The sequence below is a fragment of the Felis catus genome, chromosome X (assembly GCF_018350175.1).
Source record: "Felis catus isolate Fca126 chromosome X, F.catus_Fca126_mat1.0, whole genome shotgun sequence".
Classification (NCBI taxonomy): Eukaryota; Metazoa; Chordata; class Mammalia; order Carnivora; family Felidae; genus Felis; species Felis catus.
This window is the reverse complement of record NC_058386.1, coordinates 125,127,324-125,153,575: the sequence shown is the minus strand read 5'-3', so window position 1 is coordinate 125,153,575 and position 26,252 is coordinate 125,127,324. Positions and strand designations below refer to the sequence as shown.

At 60.3% G+C, this 26,252-nt stretch overlaps 2 protein-coding genes across 15 annotated transcripts; one reads left to right on the top strand and one right to left on the bottom strand.

Annotated features, from left to right (window-relative positions):
- Positions 1 to 77: 77 nt before the first annotated feature.
- Positions 78 to 12,651, bottom strand: LOC123383285 (paraneoplastic antigen Ma6F-like). Its single transcript, XM_045050399.1, has 3 exons — positions 12,514 to 12,651; positions 2,953 to 3,469; positions 78 to 2,850 (listed from the first exon to the last, which is right to left on the bottom strand). The coding sequence occupies exons 2-3, from the start codon at positions 3,451 to 3,453 to the stop codon at positions 1,408 to 1,410; spliced, it is 1,944 nt and encodes a 647-aa protein (XP_044906334.1). The 5' UTR covers positions 3,454 to 3,469; positions 12,514 to 12,651; the 3' UTR covers positions 78 to 1,407.
- Positions 11,243 to 26,252, top strand: LOC123383329 (homeobox protein engrailed-1-like). 14 transcript variants are annotated; one of them, XR_006592917.1, is made up of 9 exons: positions 11,243 to 12,950; positions 17,187 to 19,086; positions 19,392 to 19,414; positions 22,012 to 22,249; positions 22,542 to 22,706; positions 22,807 to 22,972; positions 23,174 to 23,302; positions 23,545 to 24,143; positions 24,491 to 26,252. XR_006592917.1 is itself a non-coding variant. In XM_045050568.1 (6 exons), exons 2-6 carry the CDS (start codon positions 22,192 to 22,194, stop codon positions 24,741 to 24,743), a joined length of 870 nt encoding a protein of 289 aa, XP_044906503.1. In that variant the 5' UTR covers positions 19,319 to 19,414; positions 22,012 to 22,191; the 3' UTR covers positions 24,744 to 26,252. The 14 variants fall into 14 exon arrangements, 7 of the variants coding, with proteins under 7 accessions (XP_044906506.1, XP_044906500.1, XP_044906505.1 ...); XR_006592918.1 differs by lacking the exon at positions 22,807 to 22,972; XR_006592916.1 differs by having other exon boundaries at positions 22,811 to 23,302.

Sequence of the window (26,252 nt, the reverse complement as noted above, 5' to 3'; positions counted from 1 at the left end):
TACCAGGCCACTGTTGACCCCACTCCTATACCAGTAGGCCCTTCCTTCAATTGCCCACAGCAGAGGCCAGACTCGGCTGAAACATTCAATGCACTTTATTGAAGACATTTACTGAAACCACTGAAGAGAGGTAATGACAACATAGAGAAGAATGTCTAACAGGTACTACAGCCCACAGGTCGTGGCTCCCCTCCTCTTCAGGTCCCAAACAAGGTGCCTCTGCTTGCCCCAACATGATGGCATCCACCCATAGTCTCCCCTCCTGAGGGCCCCACAGTCTCTGGCCAGGATGATGGATGCTAGCCAGGGCACCCTCCCCTCTTGCTGACATGCTGGGGCCTGGTCCTGCCCTATGGCCTACACAGGACAGTCACAGGACACTGGAAAACTCAGCAGGGGACACTTGGACAAGCCGAAGAAACTGAGTCACAAGTAGCAAGAGAGTGGTACATCAGAGCACAGTTCCGTGGAGACTCTCACAGGCCACCTCTGTCCTTGGTCCAGTTCTTCCTTCCTGAGGTCATGGGGTGAGCACCAACCATGCCTTCTGTCCTTCCCGCCATCTCCTGGGACTGGGCTCAAGAGGTCTCTGGGGTGGGGTGGGGGCGGCTGCTCAGATAAGAACACACACACATCTCCACAAGAACAAGCAGCAGTTGGCCTAAACCTACACCGAGGAAGCATGGGCTGAGCTCACGACACCGCACGACAGCGAGCAGAGCCTGGGCTCGCACTGAAGCTCGTGCCACACACCCGGGGCTGAGAGGTGGCTGCTGCGTCAGGCCAGGACACCCGCCGCGGGCTCCTGCACACCTCAGGGCTCTGCACGGGAATGGTAACTAGGGTGCGTGTAGGGGGAGCTGGGGGTGCCACTTGACATGGGGGGGGTCACTAAGGGGCCTACAGAGGCACAAGTGGGCTTCTCAGAGTGTGGAGTGACGTGCTCCACGGGTCAGTGAATGAGGGTCCCCCTCTTGGGCGGCCCGAGGGGCCGGCACCCTTGAGACGGCCCCTAACAACTTCCAGGCCAGTGTGGGTGGCACACATTTTCAGGTGCCCCTCACCTAGGCTAGGGCCAGCCACTCAGGGGTGCTTCCCAGGCTGGCTGCCTGGACTGGCAGGGTTTCGTGCTGGGGCTGGGGCTGGGGATGGGGCTGGGGCTGGGGTGGAGCTGCCATGGGAGGGGGCACCTCTCCCTGCCCCACTCTGCATCAAGTATGGTCATCCTGGTCCGTTGGAAGGGCTGATGGTGGTGGCCAGGGTGCCTTGGGAAGATGGGGTCCTGGGAATTTGGGCTGGGTGGGTTGTTGCCTCCATGTGGGGAGAGGCTGCTGCCCTGGCGTGGCCTCCCCCTGCCTCCAGAGCGCTGCTGCCTGAGAGGAGAGGGGGCCCCTGGGCCTTCTGAGCCTATTTGCCCGAGGAGGACTTGGGGGGCCTCACCTCCCCAGCCCCGTCCTCGTTTCCCGACTCCTCTGGGATGGGCTTGGGCCCCTCCTCCAAGGGCTCCCCAGCCTCCTGGTCTCCTGCCTGGGCGAGGCCCTCCGGCTCACAGCCAGGACCTCCCGGGCCCTCCCTGGAAGCACTGCCCATCTGGGCAGGGGTGGGGCCCCCAGGGGCCTCTGAGGGCCTTGCCTGATCTAGGCCCGCAGAGGCGGGAGCATTTTCATCTTCCTGCGTGGCAGGGAAGATCTTGGGGGCCTCCTCAGGGACGAGGGCTGCCCTGGCGACATCATGGGCTTCAGGAGCAGCCGTATCAGCTTCGGCACTGCCAGGAACGGCCTCACTGGCCCCTAGGTTGGCCAGGGCAGCCTGGGAAGCATCTTCCCTGGCTGGGGAGGCTTCGGCAACCTCTCCACTGGCCCAGGCAGCGGCCAGGCCTCCGGTGCCCACACGGGCCCCCTCTTCCACTTGCAAGTGCTCACTCCTAGCTGCGGTGGCCTCCCATGCCTCGGTCTCCTGAATGAGCCGCAGCATCCCCAGGAAGCCAGGTGGTCTCCTGTCCAGCCGCATCTTCCTCAGCTTGTTCTCGAGCATCTCGTTGGGGCGGGCCCGCATCAGCACCTGCCGGACGCGTAACTGGTCCGCACGGTTGGGATGGATGGCCCCCTTCTCCACGGCCGACTGCAGCAGGCCTTCCAGGCGAATCACATAGACAAAGAGAGTCTCCTGGGGCCGCTGGCCACAGGTCAGGAACTTCAGCCATGCGGTCGTGGGGGTGTCCTTCCTCCCAAACACCTGGACCAGCGCGGCCAGGCAATCCTGTGCAGGGACGTCAGGGTTTTCTGCCAGGAGGCCGCACACGAGATCCAGTGCGGGGCCACCCAAGCTCTCCATCAGCCTCCTCCTCCTCTCCCTTTCTGTGATGTGGCACCACAGGTACAGCGTGTCGCTGGCGTGATCCAGCCAGCTCTCAAAGGACTCTTCTTCTCGGTGTGGCTCTTCCATTCCAGGAAAGGTTCTCAGTTTCATAGAGGCCCTGTTTTCCAGCACAGGCTGCCAGACCGGGCTCCAAGGCTGGGTCCAGGATCTTCCCGCACCTATGGCTCCTGCCACACCCACAGCTCCTTCCTCACCTGCAGGTCCCGCCTCACCTGCAGCTCCTGCCACACTCACAGATCCTAACAAACCTGCAATTCCTGCGTCCCCAGCGGCTCCCTCCTCATCTGACTCTCCTGCTTCCTCTTCAGGCCCTGCCTGGCCCACAGAGGCTGCCCTGCCTCCACTTCCTTCCTCACCTCCAGCCACTGCCCCGCCTCCAGCTGCTGCCTTGCCTCCAGTTCCTTCCTCACCTCCAGCTCCTGCCCCGCCTCCAGACCTTGCCTCCCCTCCTGCCTGGCCTTCAGCTTCTGCCTGGCCTCCTTCCTCACCTCCAGCTGCTGCCCCGCCTCCAGCTCCTTCCTGGCCTCCAGCTTCTGCCTGGCCTCCTTCCTCACCTCCAGCTGCTGCCCCGCCTCCAGCTCCTTCCTGGCCTCCAGCTTCTGCCTGGCCTCCTTCCTCACCTCCAGCTGCTGCCCCGCCTCCAGCTCCTTCCTGGCCTCCAGAAGCTGCCTTGCCTCCAGCTCCTGCCCCATCCCCAGCTCCTGCCTCGCCTGCCAGGGCAACCCCTGCTTGCCTCTGGGTCTGTGCAAGGAAATTGAGTGTATCCTCTGACTCTGATTCCGGGGCCTGGGGCAGAAAGACCACAGTCCAGGGTCCTCCCATGCCTGGTATTTGTCGGGGGATCACACTTCGGTTTAAATACTGAGCCATCTCCACCAAGGCGACCTTGGATCTGAACTCCTTTCTGAACACCTTGCCCAGCACTCGGTATCTGCCCAGGGGCTGGAGGGCAGCCTTCACGGCCTCCTGGAATTCCTGGTCCTCACAGTCGTCGGGAATGCCCAGGATGAGCAGCGAGCGCTGCTCATTCACGCCCATCCACCTGCACCAGTCACGCAGCACTGCCACTGCCATCGCCACTGCTCACAACCTGAGGGTGGAGAGAAATGACTGGAGAGGGGCACAGACTGTCGCAGCGTGAGCCCCAGCCTGTGAGTGCAAAGGGGCGAAGGGTGTGTCCAGAGCACACAGCGCCCCCCCCCTCACCGCACAGCCAAGCCCATCCTCCTCACACTGGTGGCCCCCTCTGCCTCTCCTCCTGTTTTGTTTGATATTCCAAAAACTTTTTTGATACTATACTAATTTATTTACTAGATACAGAGCTAGTCACCTTTTCTTTTTTTTTTTCTGGCATCACCTTTAAGAATTGCTGTTTCTCCCGAGGAATATGTCAAGGTTTCAAATTTTTTATGTACATTTTTCCATAATATTCTCTCCCTTCTCTTTCTGATGTCTGTCTGATCTATAGGGATAGCCCTCTTTCATTCCTGATACTGGTAGTGTTCCCTTCCTTCTTTCTTGATTACACTCAACAGGGCTTTACCACTTTTGTTTCTCTTTTAAAAAAAATTTGGGGGGGGACACCTGGGTGGCTCAGTTAAGCCTCCGACTTCGACTCAGGTCATGATCTCATGGTTTATGAGTTCAAGCCCCATGTCGGGCTCTGTGCTGACAGATAGCTCAGAGGTGGGAGCCTGCTTCAGATTCTGTGTCTTCCTTGCTCTCTGCCCCTCCCCCATCCCTTCTCTCTCTCTCTCTCTCTCTCTCTCTCTCTCTCTCTCTCCCTCCCTCTTTCTCTCTCTCAAAAAAAAATTTCTTTTTTTAATTTTCTTTAGGTTTGGGGCACCTGGGTGGCTCAGTCGGTTAAGCGTCCAACTTCAGCTCAGGTCATGATCTCCTGGTTCACGAGTTTGAGCCTGGCGTCGGCCTCTGTGCTGACAGCTCTGAGCCTGGAGCCTGCTTCAGACTCTGTGTCTCCCTCTCTCTCTGCCTCTCCCCTGCTTGCGCTCAGTTTCCCTCCCTCTCTCTCTCTGTCTCAAATGAAAACATTACATTATTTTTAAGTTTATTTACTAATTTTTGAGAAAGAGAGAGCTAGGGAGTGTCAGAGAGAGAGGGGGAGAGAGAATCCCAAGCAGGCTCTGCACTGTCAGCACAGAGCCCATTGTGGGGCTTCAACTCACAAACCGTGTGATCATGACCTGAGCCAAAACCAAGAGTCGGACACTTAATCGGTGAGCCACCCAGGCTCCCCTTGTGTCTCTCTTAAAAACAGAAGCCGACATATGGCTTTGTTAAATGTCTCGATAATTTGCTTTCTAGTACTGATTTCTTTTCTTAGTTACAGCATTTTTTCAGCCAGCTAATTTTGCATTTACTTTATTCTTTTTATAGTTTCTTTGAATGCACCATTAGGTCATTGACCTTATGCCTTTCTTCTTTTCTAATATAAATATTTAGAACAATACATTTTCTTCTGATTGCTTCTTTAGCTGCCTCCCAATAATTTCAGTAAGTCTTGGGTTTATTATTCAGTTTGAAATATTTTCCAAGTTCCTTCGTGCTTTCTTCTTTGAGCCACGAGTTTCCAAATATTTAAAAATACGTTACCGTTACTAATTTTAAATAAAACTCCCCTGTGACCAGAGAACTTATTATGTAAAAACACAATCCTTTAAAACTCATGGAGACTTTTTTATGGCCCAACATATGATGTATCTGGGTGAATGTGCAAAGCACTTTTGTAAAGAATCTGTATTTTCTGTGGAGGACAAGGTCTTGCCCCTCCCACGGCTAGAATCCTTATTCCATCTCCCATCTCGGAGGCGACCCGAGGCCCCCCCCCCCGGTACCCCCCCCAGAACCCCTCCCCCACGCACCCTGGGCCAGTCAGTGCAGTACCTTCCAGCCCATCCCCCTCCCCGCACCCAGGCTCACAGCAGGGTGGCAGCACCCATCTAGTCCCTGGAAGCAGGGCTCCCCGACACGCTTAGACATTAGCCTTCCTCTCCCACTTCCTCACAACCGGAGCTCTCCGTCCCCCCTCCCAACCGTTACCCCTCGCTCCCTTGCTCTCCACACCCTCAGCCAGTCACCCTCCCTTGTGGCCCTCCGAGTCGCGCACCCACCTTAGCCGCCCCCTCTAGCCTCCCCACACCGAGGAGTCCTCCCACCAGCGCCTGCCAGCAGGGACCCTTCCCACACACACACACACACACACACACACGCACACAACCCGAGCGGGCGCCCCCTTCTTGCCAGGGGCAGTTGGCGCCCTTCTTTCCCCGCTCCCCCTTCCCCCGCGCAGAGCCCGGTAGCTTCCCCCCCCCCCCACGCCTCCCCAGTCCTAGGCTCCTCCCCATCCCCCCCACCTCAGCAGGGCGCTCCTCCCCCTCCCCTTCCGCCACTCCCAGTAGCCGTTAGTCCTCCCACCCAGTCTGAGCACCGGGCACCCTTCCTCTCCCGCACCCCCGACACCAGTGGTCAGGAGCTCTCTCCCCCTAGCCCCCGAAGCTAGCCGCCACCGCCCAGCGGCCAGCCCTGCCCTCTCACCACCCCACCAGGGAATCGTCCCCGCCACCGTCCTCCCCAGCGGTGCTCCCCTCAGGCCTCCAGCCTCTGGCACCAGGGAGCCCTCCTTACCTGCTCCTCACAAGCTTAGATATTAGCCCCACTGGAGCGCCCAACCAGACGCCCCTCAGCCAGCAGGCCTCCTCTCGGGCCTCCGACACTGTGGAATCTTTCCTTCCCTCGGGTGCCCCCGCCCCGCTCCCACACCGCCACGGGCGTCCGCGTTAGTTCTCCCCTCACCCGGAAGCATGCCCACCGTCTCCCCAACCTCCATTCGTGCCACGAGGACTCTGTTCCGGCCACCGCCCCCCGCCCCCGACCACAAGCCCTCTACTCTGGCCACCGGGCACCACCAGGAGCCCTCTATTCAGGGGACTGCCCCCCCCCCCACAAGCCCTCTATTCGGGCCAGGAGGCCTCTATTCCGCCCAACGCCCGCCCACGAGTCCTCTATTCCGCCCAACGCCCCCCCCCCCACGAGCCCTCTATTCGGCCACTAGGCCTCTATTGCGGCCACAGCCCCCACACAAGGCCGCTATTCCGGACACCAGCGCACCCCCCCCCCCCCCCACAATTCTCTTTTCCGGCCACCGTCGCCCCCCTCATGAGGCCTCTATTCCGGACAACCCCCCCAGCCCTCTTTTCTGGCCACGAGCCCTCTATTCCGCCCAACGCCCCCCCCCCCAGGAGCCCTCTATTCAGGCGAATGCCCCCCCCCCACGAGCCCTCTATTCGGCCACTAGGCCTCTATTCTGGCCACAGCCCCCACACAAGGCCGCTATTCCGGACACCAGGGCACCCCCCCCCACGAGTTCTCTTTTCCGGCCACCGTCCATCCCCCCTCATGAGGCCTCTATTCTGGACACCCCCCCCCCAGCCCTTTTTTCTGGCCAGGAGCCCTGTATTCCGCCCAACGCGCCCCCCCCACGAGCCCTCTATTCAGGCGAATGCCCCCCCCCCCCATGAGCCCTCTATTCGGCCACTAGGCCTCTATTCCGGCAACAGCCCCCACACAAGGCCGCTATTCCGGACACCAGCGCACCCCCCCCCCCCGCGAGTTCTCTATTCCGGCTACCGCCCCCCCCAACACGAGCCCTCTACTATGGCCAAGAGCCCCCCCACAACGAGCCCTTTAATCAGGCGAATGCCCCCTCCCACGAGCCCTCTATTCGGGGCACGAGGCCTCTATTCGCCCAACGCCCGCCCACGAGCCCTCTATTCCGCCCAACGCCCCCCCCCCCCCCCCCCCCCGCCACGAGCCCTCTATTCGGCCACTAGGCCTCTATTCCGGCCACAGCCCCCACACAAGGCCGCGATTCCGGACACCAGCGCACCCCCCCCCACGAGTTCTCTTTTACGGCCACCGTCCCCCCCCTCACGAGGCCTCTATTCCGGACACCCCCCCCCAGCCCTCTTTTCTGGCCACGAGCCCTCTATTCCGCCCACCCCTCCCCCCCACGAGCCCTCTATTCGGCCACTAGGCCCCACACAAGGCCGCTATGCCGGACACCAGCGCACCCCCCCCCCCCCACGAGTTCTCTTTTCCGGCCACCGTCCCCCTCCTCACGAGCTCTCTACTCCGGCCACCGGCGCTCCCCCACAAGCTCTCTATTCGGCCCACGGGCCCCCCCCAGGAGCCCTCTATTCAGGCGAATGCCCCCCCCCCAACGATCTCTCTTCGGGCCACGAGTCCTCTATTCCGCCCAACGCCCGCCCACGAGCCCTCTATTCCGCCCAACGCCCCCCCCCCCCCCCCCCCCCCCGCCACGAGCCCTCTATTCGGCCACTAGGCCTCTATTCCGGCCACAGCCCCCACACAAGGCCGCGATTCCGGACACCAGCGCACCCCCCCCTCCCCGAGTTCTCTTTTACGGCCACCGTCCCCCCCCTCACGAGGCCTCTATTCCTGACACCCCCCCCCCCCCCAGCCCTCTTTTCTGGCCAGGAGCCCTCTATTCCGCCCACCCCTCCCCCCCCACGAGCCCTCTATTCGGCCACTAGGCCTCTATTCTGGCCACAGCCCCCACACAAGGCCGCTATTCTGGACACCAGCACACCCCCCCCCACGAGTTCTCTTTTCCGGCCACCGTCCCCCCCCTCACGAGCTCTCTACTCCGGCCACCGGCGCCCCCCCACAAGCTCTCTATTCGGGCCACGGGCCCCCCCCAGGAGCCCTCTCTTAAGGCGAATCCCCCCCCCCCCACGAGCCCTCTATTTGGGCCACGAGCCCTCTATTTCGCCCAACGCCCCCCCCCCACCACGAGCCCTCTATTCGGCCACTAGGCCTCTATTGCGGCCACAGCCCCCACACAAGGCCGCTATTCCGGACACCAGCGCACCCCCCCCCCACGAGTTCTCTTTTACGGCCACCGTCCCCCCCCTCACGAGGCCTCTATTCCGGACACCCCCCCCCAGCCCTCTTTTCTGGCCACGAGCCCTCTATTCCGCCCAACGCTCCCCGCCCCCCACGAGCCCTCTATTCGGCCACTAGGCCTCTATTCTGGCCACAGCCCCCACACAAGGCCGCTATTCCGGACACCAGAGCACACCCCCCCCCCCACGAGTTCTCTTTCCCGGCCACCGGCGCCCCCCCACAAGCTCTCTATTCGGCCCACAGGCCCCCCCCAGGAGCCCTCTATTCAGGCGAATGCCCCCCCCAACCGAGCCCTCTATTCCGCCCAACGCCCGCTCAGGAGCCCTCTATTCCGCCCAACGCCCCCCCCCCCCCACGAGACCTCTATTCGGCCACTAGGCCTCTATTCCGGCCACAGCCCCCACACAAGGCCGCTATTCCAGACACCAGCGCACCCCCCCCCACGAGTTCTCTTTTACGGCCACCGTCCCCCCCCTCACGAGGCCTCTATTCCGGACAGCCCCCCAGCCCTCTTTTCTGGCCACGAGCCCTCTATTCCGCCCAACGCCCCCCGCCCCCCACGAGCCCTCTATTCGGCCACTAGGCCTCTATTCTGGCCACAGACCCCACACAAGGCCGCTATTCCGGACACCAGCCCGCACCCCCCCCCCCCACGAGTTCTCTTTCCCGGCCACCGTCCCCCTCCTCACGAGCTCTCTACTCTGGCCACCAGCGCCCCCCCACAAGCTCTCTATTCGGCCCACGGGCCCCCCCCAGGAGCCCTCTATTCAGGCGAATGCCCCCCCCAGGAGCCCTCTATTCGTACCATCGGCCCCCCCCAAGAGGCCTCTATTCAGGCAACCGCCCCCCCACGAGCCCTGTACTCCAGCCACCGCCCCCTCCCCCCCAACCACGAGCTCTCTACTCCGGCCACCAGCGCCGCCTCACGAGCCCTCTACTCCGGCCACCGCCCCCCTCCCCCCACGAGCCCTCTATTCAGGCGACTGCCCCCCCCCACGAGCCCTCTTCGGGCCACGAGCCCTCTATTCCGCCCAACGCCCGCCCACGAGCCCTGTATTCCGCCAAACGACCCCCCGCCCCCCACGAGCCCTCTATTCGGCCACTAGACCTCTATTCTGGCCACAGCCCCCACACAAGGCCGCTATTCCGGACACCAGCGCGCACCCCCCCCCCCACGAGTTCTCTTTTCCGGCCACCGTCCCCCCCCTCACGAGCTCTCTACTCCGGCCACCGGCGCCCCCCCACAAGCTCTCTATTCGGCCCACGGGCCACCCCCAGGAGCCCTCTATTCAGGCGAATGCCCCCCCCCAACGAGCCCTCTATTCGGGCCACGAGCCCTCTATTCCGCCCAACGCCCGCCCACGATCCCTCTATTCCGCCCAACGCCCCCCCCCCCTCACGAGACCTCTATTCGGCCACTAGGCCTCTATTCCGGCCACAGCCCCCACACAAGGCCGCTATTCCGGACACCAGCGCACCCCCCCCCCCCGCGAGTTCTCTATTCCGGCTACGGCCCCCCCCAACACGAGCCCTCTACTATGTCCACGAGCCCCCCCACAAGCTCTCTATTCGGCCCACGGGCCCCCCCCAGGAGCCCTCTATTCAGGCGAATGCCCCCCCACGAGCCCTCTATTCGTACCATCGGCCCCCCCAAGAGGCCTCTATTCAGGCAACCGCCCCCCCACGAGCCCTGTACTCCAGCCACCGCCCCCTCCCCCCCAACCACGAGCTCTCTACTACTCCGGCCACCAGCGCCGCCTCACGAGCCCTCTACTCCGGCCACCGCCCCCCTCCCCCCACGAGCCCTCTATTCAGGCGAATGCCCCCCCCCCCACGAGCCCTCTATTCGGGCCACGAGCCCTCTATTCCGCCCAACGCCCGCCCACGAGCCCTCTATTCCGCCCAACGACCCCCCGCCCCCCACGAGCCCTCTATTCGGCCACTAGGCCTCTATTCCGGCCACAGCCCCCACACAAGGCCGCTATTCCGGACACCAGCGCACCCCCCCCCCCACGAGTTCTCTTTTACGGCCACCGTCCCCCCCCTCACGAGGCCTTATTCCGGACACCCCCCCCCCCGGCCCTCTTTTCTGGCCACGAGCCCTCTATTCCGCCCACCCCTCCCCCCCACGAGCCCTCTATTCGGCCACTAGGCCTCTATTCCGGCCACAGCCCCCACACAAGGCCGCTATGCCGGACACCAGTGCACCCCCCCCCCCACGAGTTCTCTTTTCCGGCCACTGTCCCCCCCTCACGAGGCCTCTATTCTGGACAGCCCCCCAGCCCTCTTTTCTCGCCAGGACCCCTCTATTCCGCCCAACGCCCTCCCCCCACGAGCCCTCTATTCGGCCACTAGGCCTCTATTCCGGCCACAGCCCCCACACAAGACCGCTATTCCGGACACCAGCGCACCCCCCCCCCACGAGTTCTCTTTTACGGCCACCGTCCCCCCCCTCACGAGGCCTCTATTCCGGACCCCCCCCCCCCCCCGCCCTCTTTTCTGGCCACGAGCCCTCTATTCCGCCCAACGCTCCCCGCCCCCCACGAGCCCTCTATTCGGCCACTAGGCCTCTATTCTGGCCACAGCCCCCACACAAGGCCGCTATTCCGGACACCAGAGCACACCCCCCCCCCCCACGAGTTCTCTTTTCCGGCCACCGTCCCCCTCCTCACGAGCTCTCTACTCCGGCCACCGGCGCTCCCCCACAAGCTCTCTATTCGGCCCACAGGCCCCCCCCAGGAGCCCTCTATTCAGGCGAATGCCCCCCCCAACCGAGCCCTCTATTCCGCCCAACGCCCGCCCAGGAGCCCTCTATTCCGCCCAACGCCCCCCCCCCCCCCCCACGAGACCTCTATTCGGCCACTAGGCCTCTATTCCGGCCACAGCCCCCACACAAGGCCGCTATTCCGGACACCAGCGCACCCCCCCCCCCCGCGAGTTCTCTATTCCGGCTACGGCCCCCCCCAACACGAGCCCTCTACTATGTCCACGAGCCCCCCCACAAGCTCTCTATTCGGCCCACGGGCCCCCCCCAGGAGCCCTCTATTCAGGCGAATGCCCCCCCCACGAGCCCTCTATTCGTACCATCGGCCCCCCCCAAGAGGCCTCTATTCAGGCAACCGCCCCCCCACGAGCCCTGTACTCCAGCCACCGCCCCCTCCCCCCCAACCACGAGCTCTCTACTCCGGCCACCAGCGCCGCCTCACGAGCCCTCTACTCCGGCCACCGCCCCCCTCCCCCCACGAGCCCTCTATTCAGGCGAATGCCCCCCCCCCCACGAGCCCTCTATTCGGGCCACGAGCCCTCTATTCCGCCCAACGCCCGCCCACGAGCCCTCTATTCCGCCCAACGACCCCCCGCCCCCCACGAGCCCTCTATTCGGCCACTAGACCTCTATTCTGGCCACAGCCCCCACACAAGGCCGCTATTCCGGACACCAGCGCGAACCCCCCCCCCACGAGTTCTCTTTTCCGGCCACCGTCCCCCCCCCTCACGAGCTCTCTACTCCGGCCACCGGCGCCCCCCCACAAGCTCTCTATTCGGCCCACGGGCCCCCCCCAGGAGCCCTCTATTCAGGCGAATGCCCCCCCCCAACGAGCCCTCTATTCGGGCCACGAGCCCTCTATTCCGCCCAACGCCCTCCCACGAGCCCTCTATTCCGCCCAACGCCCCCCCCCCCCAACGAGACCTCTATTCGGCCACTAGGCCTCTATTCCGGCCACAGCCCCCACACAAGGCCGCTATTCCGGACACCAGCGCACACCCCCCCCTCCACGAGTTCTCTTTTCCGGCCACCGTCCCCCCCCTCACGAGCTCTCTACTCCGGCCACCGGCGCCCCCCCACAAGCTCTCTATTCGGCCCACGGGCCCCCCCCAGGAGCCCTCTATTCAGGCTTATGCCCCCCCCACGAGCCCTCTACTCCAGCCATCGCCCCCTCCCCCCCAACCACGAGCTCTCTACTCCGGCCACCGGCGCCGCCTCACGAGCCCTCTACTCCGGCCACCGCCCCCCTCCCCCCGCGAGCCCTCTATTCGGGCCACGAGGCCTCTATTCGGGGCACCCTCCCCCCCCACGAGCCTTCTATTCCGGCCATCCTCACCCACCTCGGCTCCCCGCCCGGGCACCCGCACCCGACGCAGCCGGGAACTCCGAAGCCCCGGTGCTAACACGGCCCGCGCCCACCCTCTTACCTTCTCCAGCTGGGGGACCGACCCCACGCTCCCACTCACAAGGGTCTGAAGAACTCGCCTCAGCCGCAGAGCCGGGAACTGCGTGGCCGCCTCTCCCAAGCACTCGGTGCGAAGGCCACGCGGGCTTCCAGCTCTCCCAGAAGCCCCCAGGCCGAGAAGCTAGAAAGTTCTCGGCGACGCGCTCTTTACGGAGCAAATGATTGGACCAGGAGAGCACGTGAGGAGGCAAAATGTTACTGTAGCGACTGGGCCTCGCGAGCCGTGGGGGCTCGAGGTTCCAAGGCTCGGAGCCTGCAGAAGGCTCCCCGCCTTCACTTTGCACCCTTACGATGGCCTCCCGACAAGGCGGTGGCGTCGGAGGGACAGACCTGCAGACCCAGGGCTCATCGTGGCGAATCGGGCAGAGTTCCTTCAGAGGTGGCTTTCTGTGGTGGTTGGTAAGGTCACAAACATATTCTCTATTTCTATTGATTTCGGATCTAGCTGTTTCAACTGCTGAGGCAGACATGTTAAAATCTCCACCTATACTTGTGGGAAAGTCTGTTTTTCTCTGGATTCTGTCAACTTTTGTTTCATGTATTTGGCAGCCCTTTTATTGGCTGCAAGGAAGTCTATCAGTTCTGTGTTCCTGATTAATTGATGCTTACATCATCATTACCTTTTATGTCGGGCGATAGTCTTGCCTTTAAATATGTTTTGTCTAATTTAATAGAGCCATTCCCACTTTCTTAGGCTTACTATTTGCATGCTATATAATGTGGGATTCTCTCACTATCAACATATCGGAGTCCTTATTTTTATTATTTTTAAGAAAATTTTTTTAATGTTTATTTATTTTTGAGACAGAGACAGAGCATGAACGGGGGAGGGGCGGGGAGAGAGGGAGGCGCAGAATCCGAAGCAGGCTCCAGGCTCGGAGCTGTCAGCACAGAGCCCGATGCGGGGCTGGAACTCACGGACTGCGAGATCATGACCTGAGCCGGAGTTGGACGCCCGACCGAATGAGCCACCCAGGCGCCCCATATTTTCAAATTGCATCTCCTGTAGACAGCAAAATCCTCGCTCCTTCTTCATTCTGACAATCTGTGCCTTGCAGTTGCAGTGTTTAACCCGTTAACTTTGACTATACCTTTTGAACGGTTGGATTTAGGTGTGTCTTCTTACTGTCCGTCTCAGTCTGCTCATCAGGCTGCTGTGACAAAATATCACAGACTGGGTGGCTTATAAACAACAAACTATTTCTTTCTCACAGCTCTGGCGTCTAGAAAGGCCACGATCAAGGTCCTGGCAGATTCTGTGTCGGGTGAGAGCCCGCTTTCACAGTTAACAGACAGCCATCTTCTGCCCATGTCCACAGGAGTGGGTGAGGGACCTCTCCGGAGCCTCTCTTATGATGGATGGCACTAACCCCATTCAAGGGCTCCTCCCCACGACCTAATCACCTCCCAAAGTCACCTCCTAACTCGCTGCGATTGGGATTTAACATGTGAATTTGGGGGAGGACACGAACATTCAGTCTGTAGCACTGTCTGTCCATCTATTTTTGTTCCTATGTTCCCCTTTTCCTGCCTGAGATAATGAATTATTTAAAATTCCACCGTAACTTATCTACGGCTTTTTTAGGCAGCTATCATTTTGCATTGCATTGTTTTTACAGTGATTCCTCTACAGACTACAACGCATACCCTTAACCGTTCACTTGTCTACTTGAGGTTAGTGTTGTACCACTTTACGTAAACGTAAGAACCTTCCCACCATATAGATTCATTCGCCCTCTACCTCATCCCTCATGCTGTAGTTGCCATATGTGTTACGTCTACCTCTATTATAAAGCCTACAATACGCTAGTATAGTTTCTACTCGACATGGTCATACGTGTGACAAAGATATTGAGAGCAAATAAGTATTCTTCAATAGTTGCCTACATGTTTACCATTTCTGGCGTTCTTCATCTCTAACCAAAAAATCAAATTTTCCTTCCACTGTCATGTTTCTTTAGAAAGACTCCCTGGGGTGTCTGGGTGGCTCAGTCGGTTGGGCGTCCGACCTCAGCTCAGGTCATGATCTCACGGTTTCTGAGTTCAAGCCCCAGGTTCAAGGTGAACAAGGCACACATCCTCAATTTTGGGCCTTTCACATGGGGATTCCATTCACTGTGGCTGGGGGCTCAGGGAGAGCACCAGCCTGGGCAGAAAAGCGTGAGTTGCATTTTGGACATGTGAGTTGCACGCATCCAAGTGGCGATGTCTAGAATGCAGCTGGATAGAAGGGGCAGGGACTCTGAGGAGACGTCTGGGCTAGGGAAAGAGTGGGGCATTATGGAAAGCTCCAGGTGGCCCGGGGATGAGTCCACCTACAGACGTGTCTCACCTGCCCCTCCTCCCAAGTGTACACACAGGCCTGGGGACGGGCCCCTAGTGGGAACAGGCAGTGGGGGGCGAGGTGCAGCTGGCTGCAGGTCGACCTCAGGCTGAGTAGCTGCCCTAGGCTGCTGGAAGGTGGGCCTCCCGTCCGCCAGCACACCTCGGAAAAGCTGGATAGCTCTCGCAGGTCCCTATGATTGGTGACCCTTCTGGCCACAGCCCTTGCCGCCCAAAGGAATGCCTGGAGACAGGACACTGCTGGCTGCTCTCCCAGCAGCCATTCGCCCTTACTTCTTTGCTCTGAGGACCCCCTTTTTTGTTTCAGTGTCTGTCCCTCCCTCACACAGCTCAGGGCATGATAACCCCCAATCCCCAAATCCAGAGGCAGGTCTGATTGGTCCACGGCCAGCGGCGCATGGCATCCCTAGGGCAACTAGTAGTGATCTGGGCAGCCCACCACCCACAAGGCCCAGCAGGGTGGGAGGAGAGGACTCACATTCTGTGTGAGGAGGAGGGCTTCTCTTTCTTCGGGCAGGGTCAAGGAAGCACGTGGTCCCAACTGCTGCTGACAGACCTTCCCCAGAACACAGAGAGCAGCCTGACTCCGGAGCCAAGACTCGATGCTACCAGGAGGCTGGGTCGGGGCGCCTGGGGGTGCTCAGTCGGTTGCGCGTCCGACTTCAGCTCAGGTCATGATCTCGTGGTTCACGAGTTCGAGCCCCGCGTCGGCCTCTGTGCTGACAGCTCGGAGCCTGGAGCCTGCTTCGGATTCTGTGTCTCATTCTCTCTCTGCCCCTCGCCCACTTGTGCTCTGTCTCCCTCTGTCCCTCAAAAATAAATGTAAAAAAAAAAATTAAGAAGGAGGCTGGCTCTTGGGGCAGTGTAGCACCTAAGGACACAGAGTGTGGGGGGGGGCATCAAGGGACAGTGGTAGTAGGCACATTGGGAGGGTCAGTGAAGGGACGGGGTGGCCATACTGGAAGGGACAGTTGAGGGACCGTGGTGGCCACACTGAGGAAGGACAGCAAAGGAAAAGTGTTGGCTCCCCTCTGGGAGATTCAGCGGCCAGAGCAGCAATGCCGTCATCGGCAAAGCCCCAGCTCCAGCCTGAGCTTCAAGCCCACAAAGGCCAAGGTGGGCTGTTTGGAAGGGAGGGTTTTGCTCCCTCCTGGCACCCAAGCCCGACGCCACTGCCCCCACCATCCTCGCTACGAGCGCCCCATCAAACCTCAGGGACCCCAAGGGTATGAGGACTGGCCCCCCATGTGACATAACATCTCCCCCCGCACGAGCCACTCAGTGTTCTGACCCTGGCGCCGGGTAAGGAGCAGCCTCCGTGACCCGGCACGCTGACTGCCACGCGCATTCCCAGCTACCGCACACCCCAGGGCCCCCCCCCCCGCCCCGTCTCCCAGCAGGACGGTTTGGACCGCCCCCTCCTCCACCCGCAGGCTCCGCTCCATGCATGCCACCTTCACCACAGGGGTGCGCAGGTGCGGGGACCTGCATAGAAACAGCTTGTGCTGTCCATCTGTCCACAAACCAGCTCACCTCCCATGTCAATCCCGGGCTCTGTCTGTCACCCTCAGTTGGTGTCAAGGCCCTGCACGGGCCCCGCACCGCCTTCCTCCATGGGAGGAATGGGCTGGCAGAGCAGGTCGGCCACAGCGTAGGTGGCATGGGGGGCACGGGTGGCGTCCTCCCGCAGGCACCACCCCAGGCCAGCCACCTGCGACTTTGCCCCACGGCCTCCTCGGGCCTGGCCTCCCTGCACCTGGCTCAGACCCCACCCTCCCCAGCGAGAGGTTCACTCACTTCCACTGATGACTTAGATTCCCCTGGACTCCTTCTTCAGTCCCCTTCCCCACTGGGGTCCCTGGGACCTGCTGCCCTCAGGGCACCATCCCCTGCCTGCAGTGGGCAAGGCTGCCTCTCTCCAGGAAGGTTCACCCTCCTCCCACAATGAGGGGAGGCACATGGGAGGAGAGAGGGAGCAGGACGGCCCTGTGCCGATCACTGTTGGAGCCGACCGGGGCGTCCACAGACTTCTGTCCTATTACGCTCTCCGGGCTCGGGCTCGGCGTGTGTTTGAAATTCTTGGGAATAAAAAACTTGAAAAAAGGCTAGAAGGGAAATTTTCCTCCTGCTACAACGGTGGGCTTACCAGTTTCTCTTCGTAGGTCTATCACCTCTGCTTTAGGCATTCTGACGCTGTCCAGGCTAAGTGTAGTAATGCCACCACCGCCGACGTGAGAAGCCCAAACGGTCGAACACAATGACACATCGTCTCTCTTTTCTTTGTTTTCGCAGCCCTGTTACAACCATTCCACAGTGGGTGCTGGCACGCACTCCTAGAACCTGCTCCTGGCCTGCTGCTCTCACGCCCATCCTTCCATAAAGGTTGAATGTTCCGGGCCAAAGGGGCTACCTTCCCTGAGTCTGTCCCACCCTCCGCCATCCAATGACTGCCAGCCGATGTGGGGCGGAGAGGCCCAGTCCCTTTCCCTCAGCAGGCTCAGCCCATTCCCTGGGATGTGGGTTTTCTGGGGCTGCTGCCGTGAGTTGCCACGAGCCAGGTGGCTTAAACCTCTAGCAGTGCACGCCCTCGTGGCTCTGGGGGCCGGAAGGCCAAACTTAAGGGTGTTAATAGGGCTGCGCTCCTTCCAAAAGCTGGGAGCAGGGGAGCGTCTTTCTTGCCTCTCCGGGTCTCGCGGGGCTCTCCGCATTCCTGGACTGGTGGCCGCACGCCTCCATCCCCTGTCTACGCCTCCGTGCGGGCTTCTCTCCGTGTGTCTCTTCTGTCTCTCACAAGGACCCGTGTCATTGGATTTAGGGCACACCTGGAGAACCCAGGATGACCTCCAGATTCTTAACTTCATCACACCTGCAAAGACCCTTTTTCCAAAAAAGGTCACAGTCACAGGTTCCAGGAGTTAGGATGTGACACATCTTTTCAGGGGCCACCGTACACCCAACTAGACCTCAAGAGCCCAGGCCCAGGCCTGCCCAGCCAGTCTCCCCGGGGGAGGGTCAGAGCCCGCAGCGAAGGACCACAGGGGACTCTTCTGCCTCTGTTCCGGGGAAGGGCCCCCAAAGCTGTGTTGCCCTTGGCCTCCTGCGAGGCCTGCTCCCTGCAGCCACAAGTACCCTGAGTGAGTGTCCCAGCTCTCCCCCTGAGCCAGGGGTAAGTAGCTGAAGGCCTCTGGCTGCAGACCAAGGCTCTCCTGGCCAGGGCCTAGGGCCATTTGAAAACAAGAGATGCCCGAGCTCTGCTTTTGTGAGGAGGGGTACCGCTCAGAGGCAGAAAGGGTGCCCACCTCATACTCACTTCCCAGCCCCCCGCCCCGGCGGGGGGGGGGGGGGGGCGGGGAGGGGGGTGTTAGGGGGGTGCTGGGTGGGTGAGACACGCAGTTCGCCGGTTCTTCCTCGTTGCTTTTCTTTGCCAGCCTCTTTCATAGTCCTGACCTCAAGTAACCCATTATCAGTGGAGCATGCGTCCGGAGTCAGCCCTGGATTCCAATCCTGGCTCTGCCACGTGGACGGTGACCTGTCGGAAAATGGAGAGCCCGGTGCCCAACCTGCAGCCCAGCTCAGTGGTCACGAAAGGGTCTGGGGGGCAGGGGCGGCAGATGGAAAACGGGTGCGGCTCTTTCCTTCATCTGTCTGCGCACGGACTTCCCCAAGGTCCCCCCTCAGTGCACCCCCTTTTCTCCTCTTTGCCCTCCTGGCTTAAGTGCGTTGGTCTCTTACTGGGTGCCCCCACAGCATCCCATGGATCCCAGATGGATGAACAGATGACTGGATGGACTCAAAACTCCCGAGGTCTGACCCACGGGAGGTGCTCGGCCAATGCCGCCCCTCCCCTGGCCCCTTGGCGGCGGGGGGGGGGGGGCACGGCGGGCCGGCCACTGCTACTCAAGTCCTGGAAGCAGCCCAGATGGGAAGCAGAAGTGCCCCGGGGTGCCCTGGCAATCAGGCCAGATCCCCCGTGGGGCGCGCTGGGACCGGCGCGGGGCCCAGCCGCCCTCCCGCTGCGACGCGCATGCTCCATGCCCCCCACCCGCCGCGCTTGGTTCCCACGCCGCCGCCACCGCCGCCGCTGCCGCCCCGGCCCCGCCCGCTCCCCGCCCACCTCCAGGCCCTGCTCCTGGCTCTAGACAGAAGAGGACGGACAGCCTCGCAGAACGCGCCTCCTGAGAGCGGCGCCCAGGTACCAGGTCGAGACCGGGCGGGGAATCCCGCCATCTCCTGGGGCCGCTGTCCCCGAGGGCTTCTCGGAGGCGGCAGCCTTGGCCTTGGGCTTGCCGGGGGCGGGGGTTAGGACCGACAGCCTGGCAGCGGCCCGCGGAGCCCCAGTATGCCGGCCTGGCAGGGCTGTGGCGGCCCAGAGCGGGACCCTGCGGAGGCGGGGGGGGGGGGGGGGCGTCTCGGCAGGCAGGTGGCCATGGGGCGAGGGAGAGGGCCCCTGGAAAGCAGCCTATGTTTATCGACTGCCATTCGCCTCTGATCCTGGAGCTGGCAAGGGAGCCCCCGGAAGGGTAAGTTTGGATTTTGCGCCCGTGTGTGTGTGTGTGTGTGTGTGTGTGTGTGTGCGCGCGCGCTGGGCAGGCCGGCAATTCGAGGTGGCGGCACTCCTGCTCAGGGGCACCTGGCGAACTCAGCAGGCACAGGCGGTAAGGGTCCCAGACGTGTCCTGGCCGCTAGCTATCAAGGGGGCGGGGGGCGGTGGTGCCCCCCCTTTGGTGAGACCGTTGGTGGTGAGGAGCTCCCCAGAAGAAGGTGTAAGAAGAGGAAGCCAGGGGTGGGATGGAGGGCCCGCAAGATCAAGAGAGGGAGGGAGCGAGCTGAGCGGGGAAGGAGCTCCCGCAGTCCTCCAGTCCCACAGATGTGTGCCTGGCAGCCCCTGCGGGCCAGGCCCCTGCAGGCATTGGCGATATGGCAGGGAAGAAAATGGCAAAACTCGCCCCACGTGGGTCCAGGCCTAGTGGCAGGGCGCACACGACAGGACAGCAAACATCTTAAATGAAGGATGCTAGAGTGTGTTCATCGGTGGTAAGTGCCCTGGGGAAACTAGAGCAGAGGGAAGGAGGTGAGGGGTTGGGTCGCAAGTCTGAGTAGATGAAGGTATTTCAGAAAACCTTGAAGGAGATGAGAGCGTGTACCGGGCGGAGGGAACAACCAGTGCAAAGGGCCTGAGGTATGAGTGGACTGGTGTGTGGCAGGGAATGCGCAGAGGACGGTGTGGCAGGGGCAGAGGGAGCAAGCAGGTGGGAGGGGGGCAGGGCGAGGCCAGGAGGGGCCACATGGGTCTACTCTGAGTCAGATGGGCACCCCGGGGAGGGCCGTGAGCAGGCAAGGACAGAACCCCATTAGGAGGTGGCCCTGTTTACCATCAGTTCAGCCTCTGCCCCGCCCCCGCCCCCCACCGCCCAGGACAGGGGAGACCCCAGTTGCAAGGCTGATCCTCAGATGATCCTTAGAGGGCTTTGTTGGGTGGAGCAGCGTGGAAGGCCCTGGGGTGACCTGCGGCCTCCCTAGGCCCAGGGCCCTGGGGCCGACCCACCCAGCGGGCTGCAAGCGCTGAGGTCCCCAGGGAAGGCTGCCGGAGCCAGGAGGAGGCAGCCGGGGTCTGGAAGTGCCAGGCCTCAGAGGAAGTCCGCCAGGAAGGAAGAAGCCTGACGGCAAGAGGCCTGGCGCCACTCCTCCTCACAGATGAAGAAGCCCCAGTTCCTGATCCCAGTTCCTGTGTGGGGTCGCCTCCTGCCTTTCCTGGAGTTTGTGTTCTGTGTTCTTTTCCTGGGGAAATAGCCCCATCTCCTGGTCTTCTGGAGGCACCAGCACGGAAGCCCACTGGCTGCCTCTTTTTTTTTTTTTTTTTCTTTAATTTTGTTTAAATCTTTCTCTATTTTTGAGAGGGACAGAGAGCCACAGAGCGCAAGCAGGGGAGGGACACAGAGAGAGGGAGGCACAGAATCCCAAGCAGGCTCCTGGCTCCGAGCCGTCAGCACAGAGCCCGAGGCGGGGCTCGAACTCACGAACCGAACCGTGAGATCCTGACCTGAGCCCAAGTCGGAGGCTTAACCGACTGAGCCACCCGGGTGCCCCTCCCTTTTCATTTTGAACACCGGCAAGCAAACAAACAGACGAAATCGAGAGGACAGTCTAAGGCAGCGCAGGTGCCCACCCCCCGGGGCTAGCGGCGGCCTCCAGCTTGCCTTGTTTGCTTGTTTCTCTCTTTCTCGGTTTCTCCCTCCCTTTGTCCTTCTATCCTTCGCTCCCTGCTTTTCTCGCTCTCTCGCTCTCTCTTTCTCTCCCTCCTTTTCCCTTTCCTTTGTTTCTGCTGAAATAGTTTACAGGAAGCGTGCATACCATTTTCTCCCTACGTGCTTCAAGAAGGAAGGACATTTCCTCCCATGACCCAGGGCCGTTATCCATCCAACCCATGCCCGGCGCGGGCTCCTGCTGTCGTCTGAGAGCCTCTGCACAGTCACCCTCCAGGCCCCCACTGCCTTTGACTCCTCTTTCCTTCACGCCAGCATCTCATCAAGGACTTTGTTACACTTGACCATTGGCCGTCTGGTTATCTTTTCATCTGAAGCAGCCTCTCTCCCCGGCCTCGTCTTTTCCCCCTGGCGCTGAGACACGCAGGGGACCGGGAACAGCCCACCTTCTAGATTGGGCCGGTTGCTCCCTTGTAGCTAGTGTCTTTAAGTGGTCCCTCTGTCCCCAGTATCCTTTATAAACCGGGTGTGGGGGCACAAGGCTGCACTAGAATTGGGTCCAGCTTTGGCAAGAGCCTTGTGCCCTCCCTGGGGTGGCATCGTCACAGGAGGGCTGTCCGACCTGTGTCCAGCAGCCGTTCGCTTAGCTTTCTGTCTCGGGACCAGCGGTAAGCAGGGGAAGACATCTTGACATCGTGCGGCTATCCACGCCTCCGAGGCGTGTCACCCGGCGGTTTTCGCGTCCACTCCGCCTTAAGGGATTCTTTCCATCTGATTAATGTAAATGTCTTCATCAGACGCATGAGTTTATTTCTTCTGGGCTAGTGTTGGTTGACAGCTCGTCACTGGCGATAAGGGACCTTGCGGCAATTTAAATGCTCCGGGACCCCGTCCCCCCATCCTCTCTCCTGTAGCATGAATAAGCTGGAGTCACCCATGCAGCAAAAGCATCCTGGGCCCGCTCCCCACCAGCCACTGCCTGGCTCTTCCGCTTCCCCACCGGGGAATTGCACATTCTGGCCTCCAGCTGGGTGCGGAGCACATCCTTGGAGCAAACTTTCTTCGGCCCCGCTGTTTCCTGGCACTGAGAGCCGATGCGGAGGAATCAGACACTGCCCGCTCTGTCCCTGACAGACTCTTCCTGCCCTTGGTGTGAGCCCCCGCTGCCTCCTGTCCCCAAGGCACACACGTGGTCTCTCCCCTTTTGCACCCCCACCCCGGCCCCAGTCTCAGCCCCGGGACCGCCCGGCTTGGGCCCACCCAAGGGCCAGATATGAGCCATGCCCTTAGCCTGCTACCCTCTTTGCTGACCCGCAGCCTTCGGCTCTCAGCCTGAACGTGACTCCTTCAGAGAGCACCCCTCCCCTAGCTATCGTGGCTCCCTCCATAGCGCGTTTCGCTAGCCTGGTCTTCCTCTGTTCCTTGACACTGAGGTTGTTTACAGGTGGAGTGGTATGTGTGTGTTGGGAGTTTTTCTGTGAGGACCCTGACCTGAGAGGAAAAGGGGTCAGCAGTGGAGCTTCCGGGGATGGCTGGAAAGTCGGGGTGCAGGGGTCCTGCCCCCATGGGAAGAAAGGAATGAGAAAGAGGAAGCCAAGGCTCGCCGGAGGTGGGCAGGACTCCCTGTCTGGCGGCCCACCGCCCAGGTGAGGGGAGAGGGCGGCAGCTCAGTCTGGGAAAGTGTTATGGGTTGGATTGTGTCCCCCAAGAAAGATGTGTTCGAGTCTTGCGCGCCAGCAGCTGTGACTGGGACCTAACCTGGATGAGGTGGTGCTGGACTAGGGCGGGCCTCATCTCGCACTTGGCTTTTGCCAATCCCCTGAGCTTGTATGTACCCCCGCGATGGCAGCCATTCTCTTGAAGGCCGGACCCAAGGTGAGCGGGGCTGCCTGACCGTCTCCGTCCGCCCCCTCATCATGCCCCAGCCTCACAGCTCTGGCAACCCCGAGTCTCCCCTTAGCTGCTGAGTTCTCTGAGTCCCCACCCCCACCCCCACCCCATGTTTGGCTGCCGCCCGCCCATCCTGTGACCCATGGGGCTGAATTCCCCTGCAGCCCCAGGAATTTCTCACTTTAGGTGCCGGTATCGTTTGAAGACGTGCCCGTGTACTTCATCAAGACAGGATGGAAGCTTCTGGACCTCAGTCAAAGGATCCCCTCTACAAGAGAGTGTTGCTGGAGAACTACCGCCATTTGGTGTCACTGGGTAAGGACCTCACACCCACGTCCAGTCGCCGCTACTGGATCTCTGAACGGAATCGCTTGTTGGTTACCATAAGCCCGAGAATACGTGCATTGACCCGTAAGTGGTAACCGCACGGGCCCCCATCATAGTACTTTTGCATAGAAAGTCGTGGGTTGACTAGACCTCTTCTACCCAAAAGGTGGACGCACGTTATCCTTGAATGTGTATGTGCGCTCTTTGAGACTTCATTTATTTTTGTCAAGGCTGCACTGTACAGAGTTTAGCGGTTTCTGTTCCTTGAGCCAAGCCAGGCGAAGAGGCCCAGGAGAAGAAGAGCGTTTGGTTTTGCAGCCTGAATCAATCCAGAAAGGAGCTGGGGTGCCCCCCCCCCACTGCGACTCACTGCAACCCACTGCGACTCACTGCGACCCACTGCCTGCGGGGCTGCAGGGGGCCTGTTTCCTCCATTTTTTGTCTCCAGATTTAAACTCTATAATCTAACCACACACAGGGAGACTACTTTCTTCCCCTTGGTTCTTTCTGACCCTCACTGGGCAGATGCAGGGTTCACAGCGCAGTTCCGGAATCGTCAGTCGATGCCACATGTCCCAGCAGCCTCCTGACCTCCCTGCAGGCCAAGGAATAACACCGTTATCCGGCTGGCCCCAGTCACCACCTGCTTGGGGCTCCCCGTGCCCGCCTGGCCCCCATGCATCCAAAGTCCATGCATCCAGAGTCCATGGCGGTGCCCATGTTGCTGCTCAACCTCGTGGACCAGCTGGGGGAGGCGGACGAGGAGCTGGCGGGCAACTACGCGGAGCTGGGGGACTGGTGCGCCCAGAGGATCCTGCAGCACTTTCAGGTTGGGGACGTTTCCGGGGGCTGGGAGGCGGACGCTGGCCGTCAGGATGGGTCTCGGGGGGCTGGGGAGCAGGGGACGCCCGCTCCCCACCCCCTGCAGCACCTCCTTGGCTCACGCCCCACCACCGCCACCCCAGCTGGGCGCCGATGGTCCCCTTTACGGATGGGGAGACACGGAGGCCGGGGAAGCGCAGGACCCTACACCCTGGGGAAGGAGGAGGGCCCAGGGGAGCTGGGGTGGGGGGGAGGCGCCAAGGGCAGGAGGGAGGGTGCCGGAGCCCCTGGCGTGTTAGAGGGAGCAGGAGACCCGGCCAGATCCAACTCTTTCCAGGCCTCTGTGTGTTCCAGGACAGCCACTTTGGTGGTGGTAGCAGGATATCCTGCTTGGAGATGGTCGGACTTGGCAGGTGCCTGGAGGATGAACTTCAGGAAGGTGTGGGAGATGCATTTGGCCAACTGTCACTATCAGGGAGTGAACTTCTCAAATTCAAGAAGAATTTGGAACTCTGTCTCCGAATGCTACTGTTATTATAATTTTGTCGTCCACTTTCACCCTCCGACTGTCAGGGCCGGCCTTCCGCGACAGGGGCCATGGTCTTAGCTGCCGGCACCTGTTTCTCGGGTTCCCGCGCCATGTGCTCTCAGGCTTTACGCCAGCAGCTGCATGATGCCTGACGCTTTTCAAGCAGCCCACTGGACTTCGGAAGAAAAGTTTCAGTAGCATGTTTTGCAGAAGGAACTTTGTCCCTAGGATAAACAGTTTGGTCAAATCTCAGAAAATCTTTGTGTTTAGTTACTATAGCAGTCCTTGTGACAGCAACTATGTCCCTAAAGCACGTTATAAAGTCTGGTGTGAAGGGTGTTTAGTCGAGATCAAATGTGTTTTAAGAGCCTTGTTTTTCCCTGAAACTTGGTTCCTTTCTTCATGTGTTACATTCTTTATTATTTCAAGATCAGAGATGATTTCTCAAAGAAACAGTTGTATACAAGTTGGGACATAGTTCCTCCTGGAAGTTCTGCTTTATTTCATCCTGGCAAAAATGAGAATTCTCCATAGGACTTTTTCCGAAAACACTCACGGCCTACGTGGAATCAAACAACTGAATGATGCATCCCATTCTGAAAGTCGTTCTACTCAGTGCTACGATGGGGTCCTCAGGGAAGTGGAGGGTCCCGGAGCAGCTGAGTGAAACTGAGGGCAGGAGCGAGGGGGCCAGAAACCGAGGGCACGTTAAAAAGCAGGAAACCCAAACCACTATGCGAGTCTACCAAACCAGCGAGTGAGGAATTATTCTGTGTCGTATTATTATTAACAACACATAAACACTCTCTATTTTATATGCTTTTAAATTTATTGTTAAATACACAAGCAAAACATGAATATAATTCTCATTTTAAAATATTAAACAAATAGGAATAAAATAAAAGCTCCTTTTAGCCATTCTCTAGGCCCCTCTCAATTCCCCCTTTCCCGGAAGATCCTTCCCGACATTTCCTGCATGTTTACATGCATATATGTACGGACACACTGGAGAGTTTCTCATACTCTACGCTTATTCTGCAACTTGCCCTCTCTCCCAATTCCCCCTTTCCCAGAAGATCCATAAGGAAGCGTGCCTGGGAGAGAGTTTTTAATTATAGCTCTGTACTCCACAGCATGGATATAGCAGACTTTGTTCCCAGCTTCCCCTCCTCGGTGCACATTTAGGGGTCCTGCGGGGTTCCGCTGATGGGCACAATGCCGCATGGACACTCTTGCCCCATCACACACACACACACACACACACACACACACACATGCGCACGCGCGAACACTGCTGTAAGATTGAGTCAGGGAGGGCAGCGCTAGATGGCTCCAACCAAGAGACCACCAATGATGCAGCTAGTGGCTTAGAGAAGACTGAACATTGTTACTCGCTCTCATAAGGGTCAGCCGAGCACTCCAGGTTGAAGGGACATCTCTGTTCCACGCCGTCACTCAGGAAGCCCAGTGCTTCTCAAACCATTTGTGGTGAAAGACCAGTTTATGTCCACCCACCCACCCCCAATCCATTTTGCCCAAGGCTTTTGTAAAATGCAATAAAGATATCATGGTGATGTTGAGTTGCTA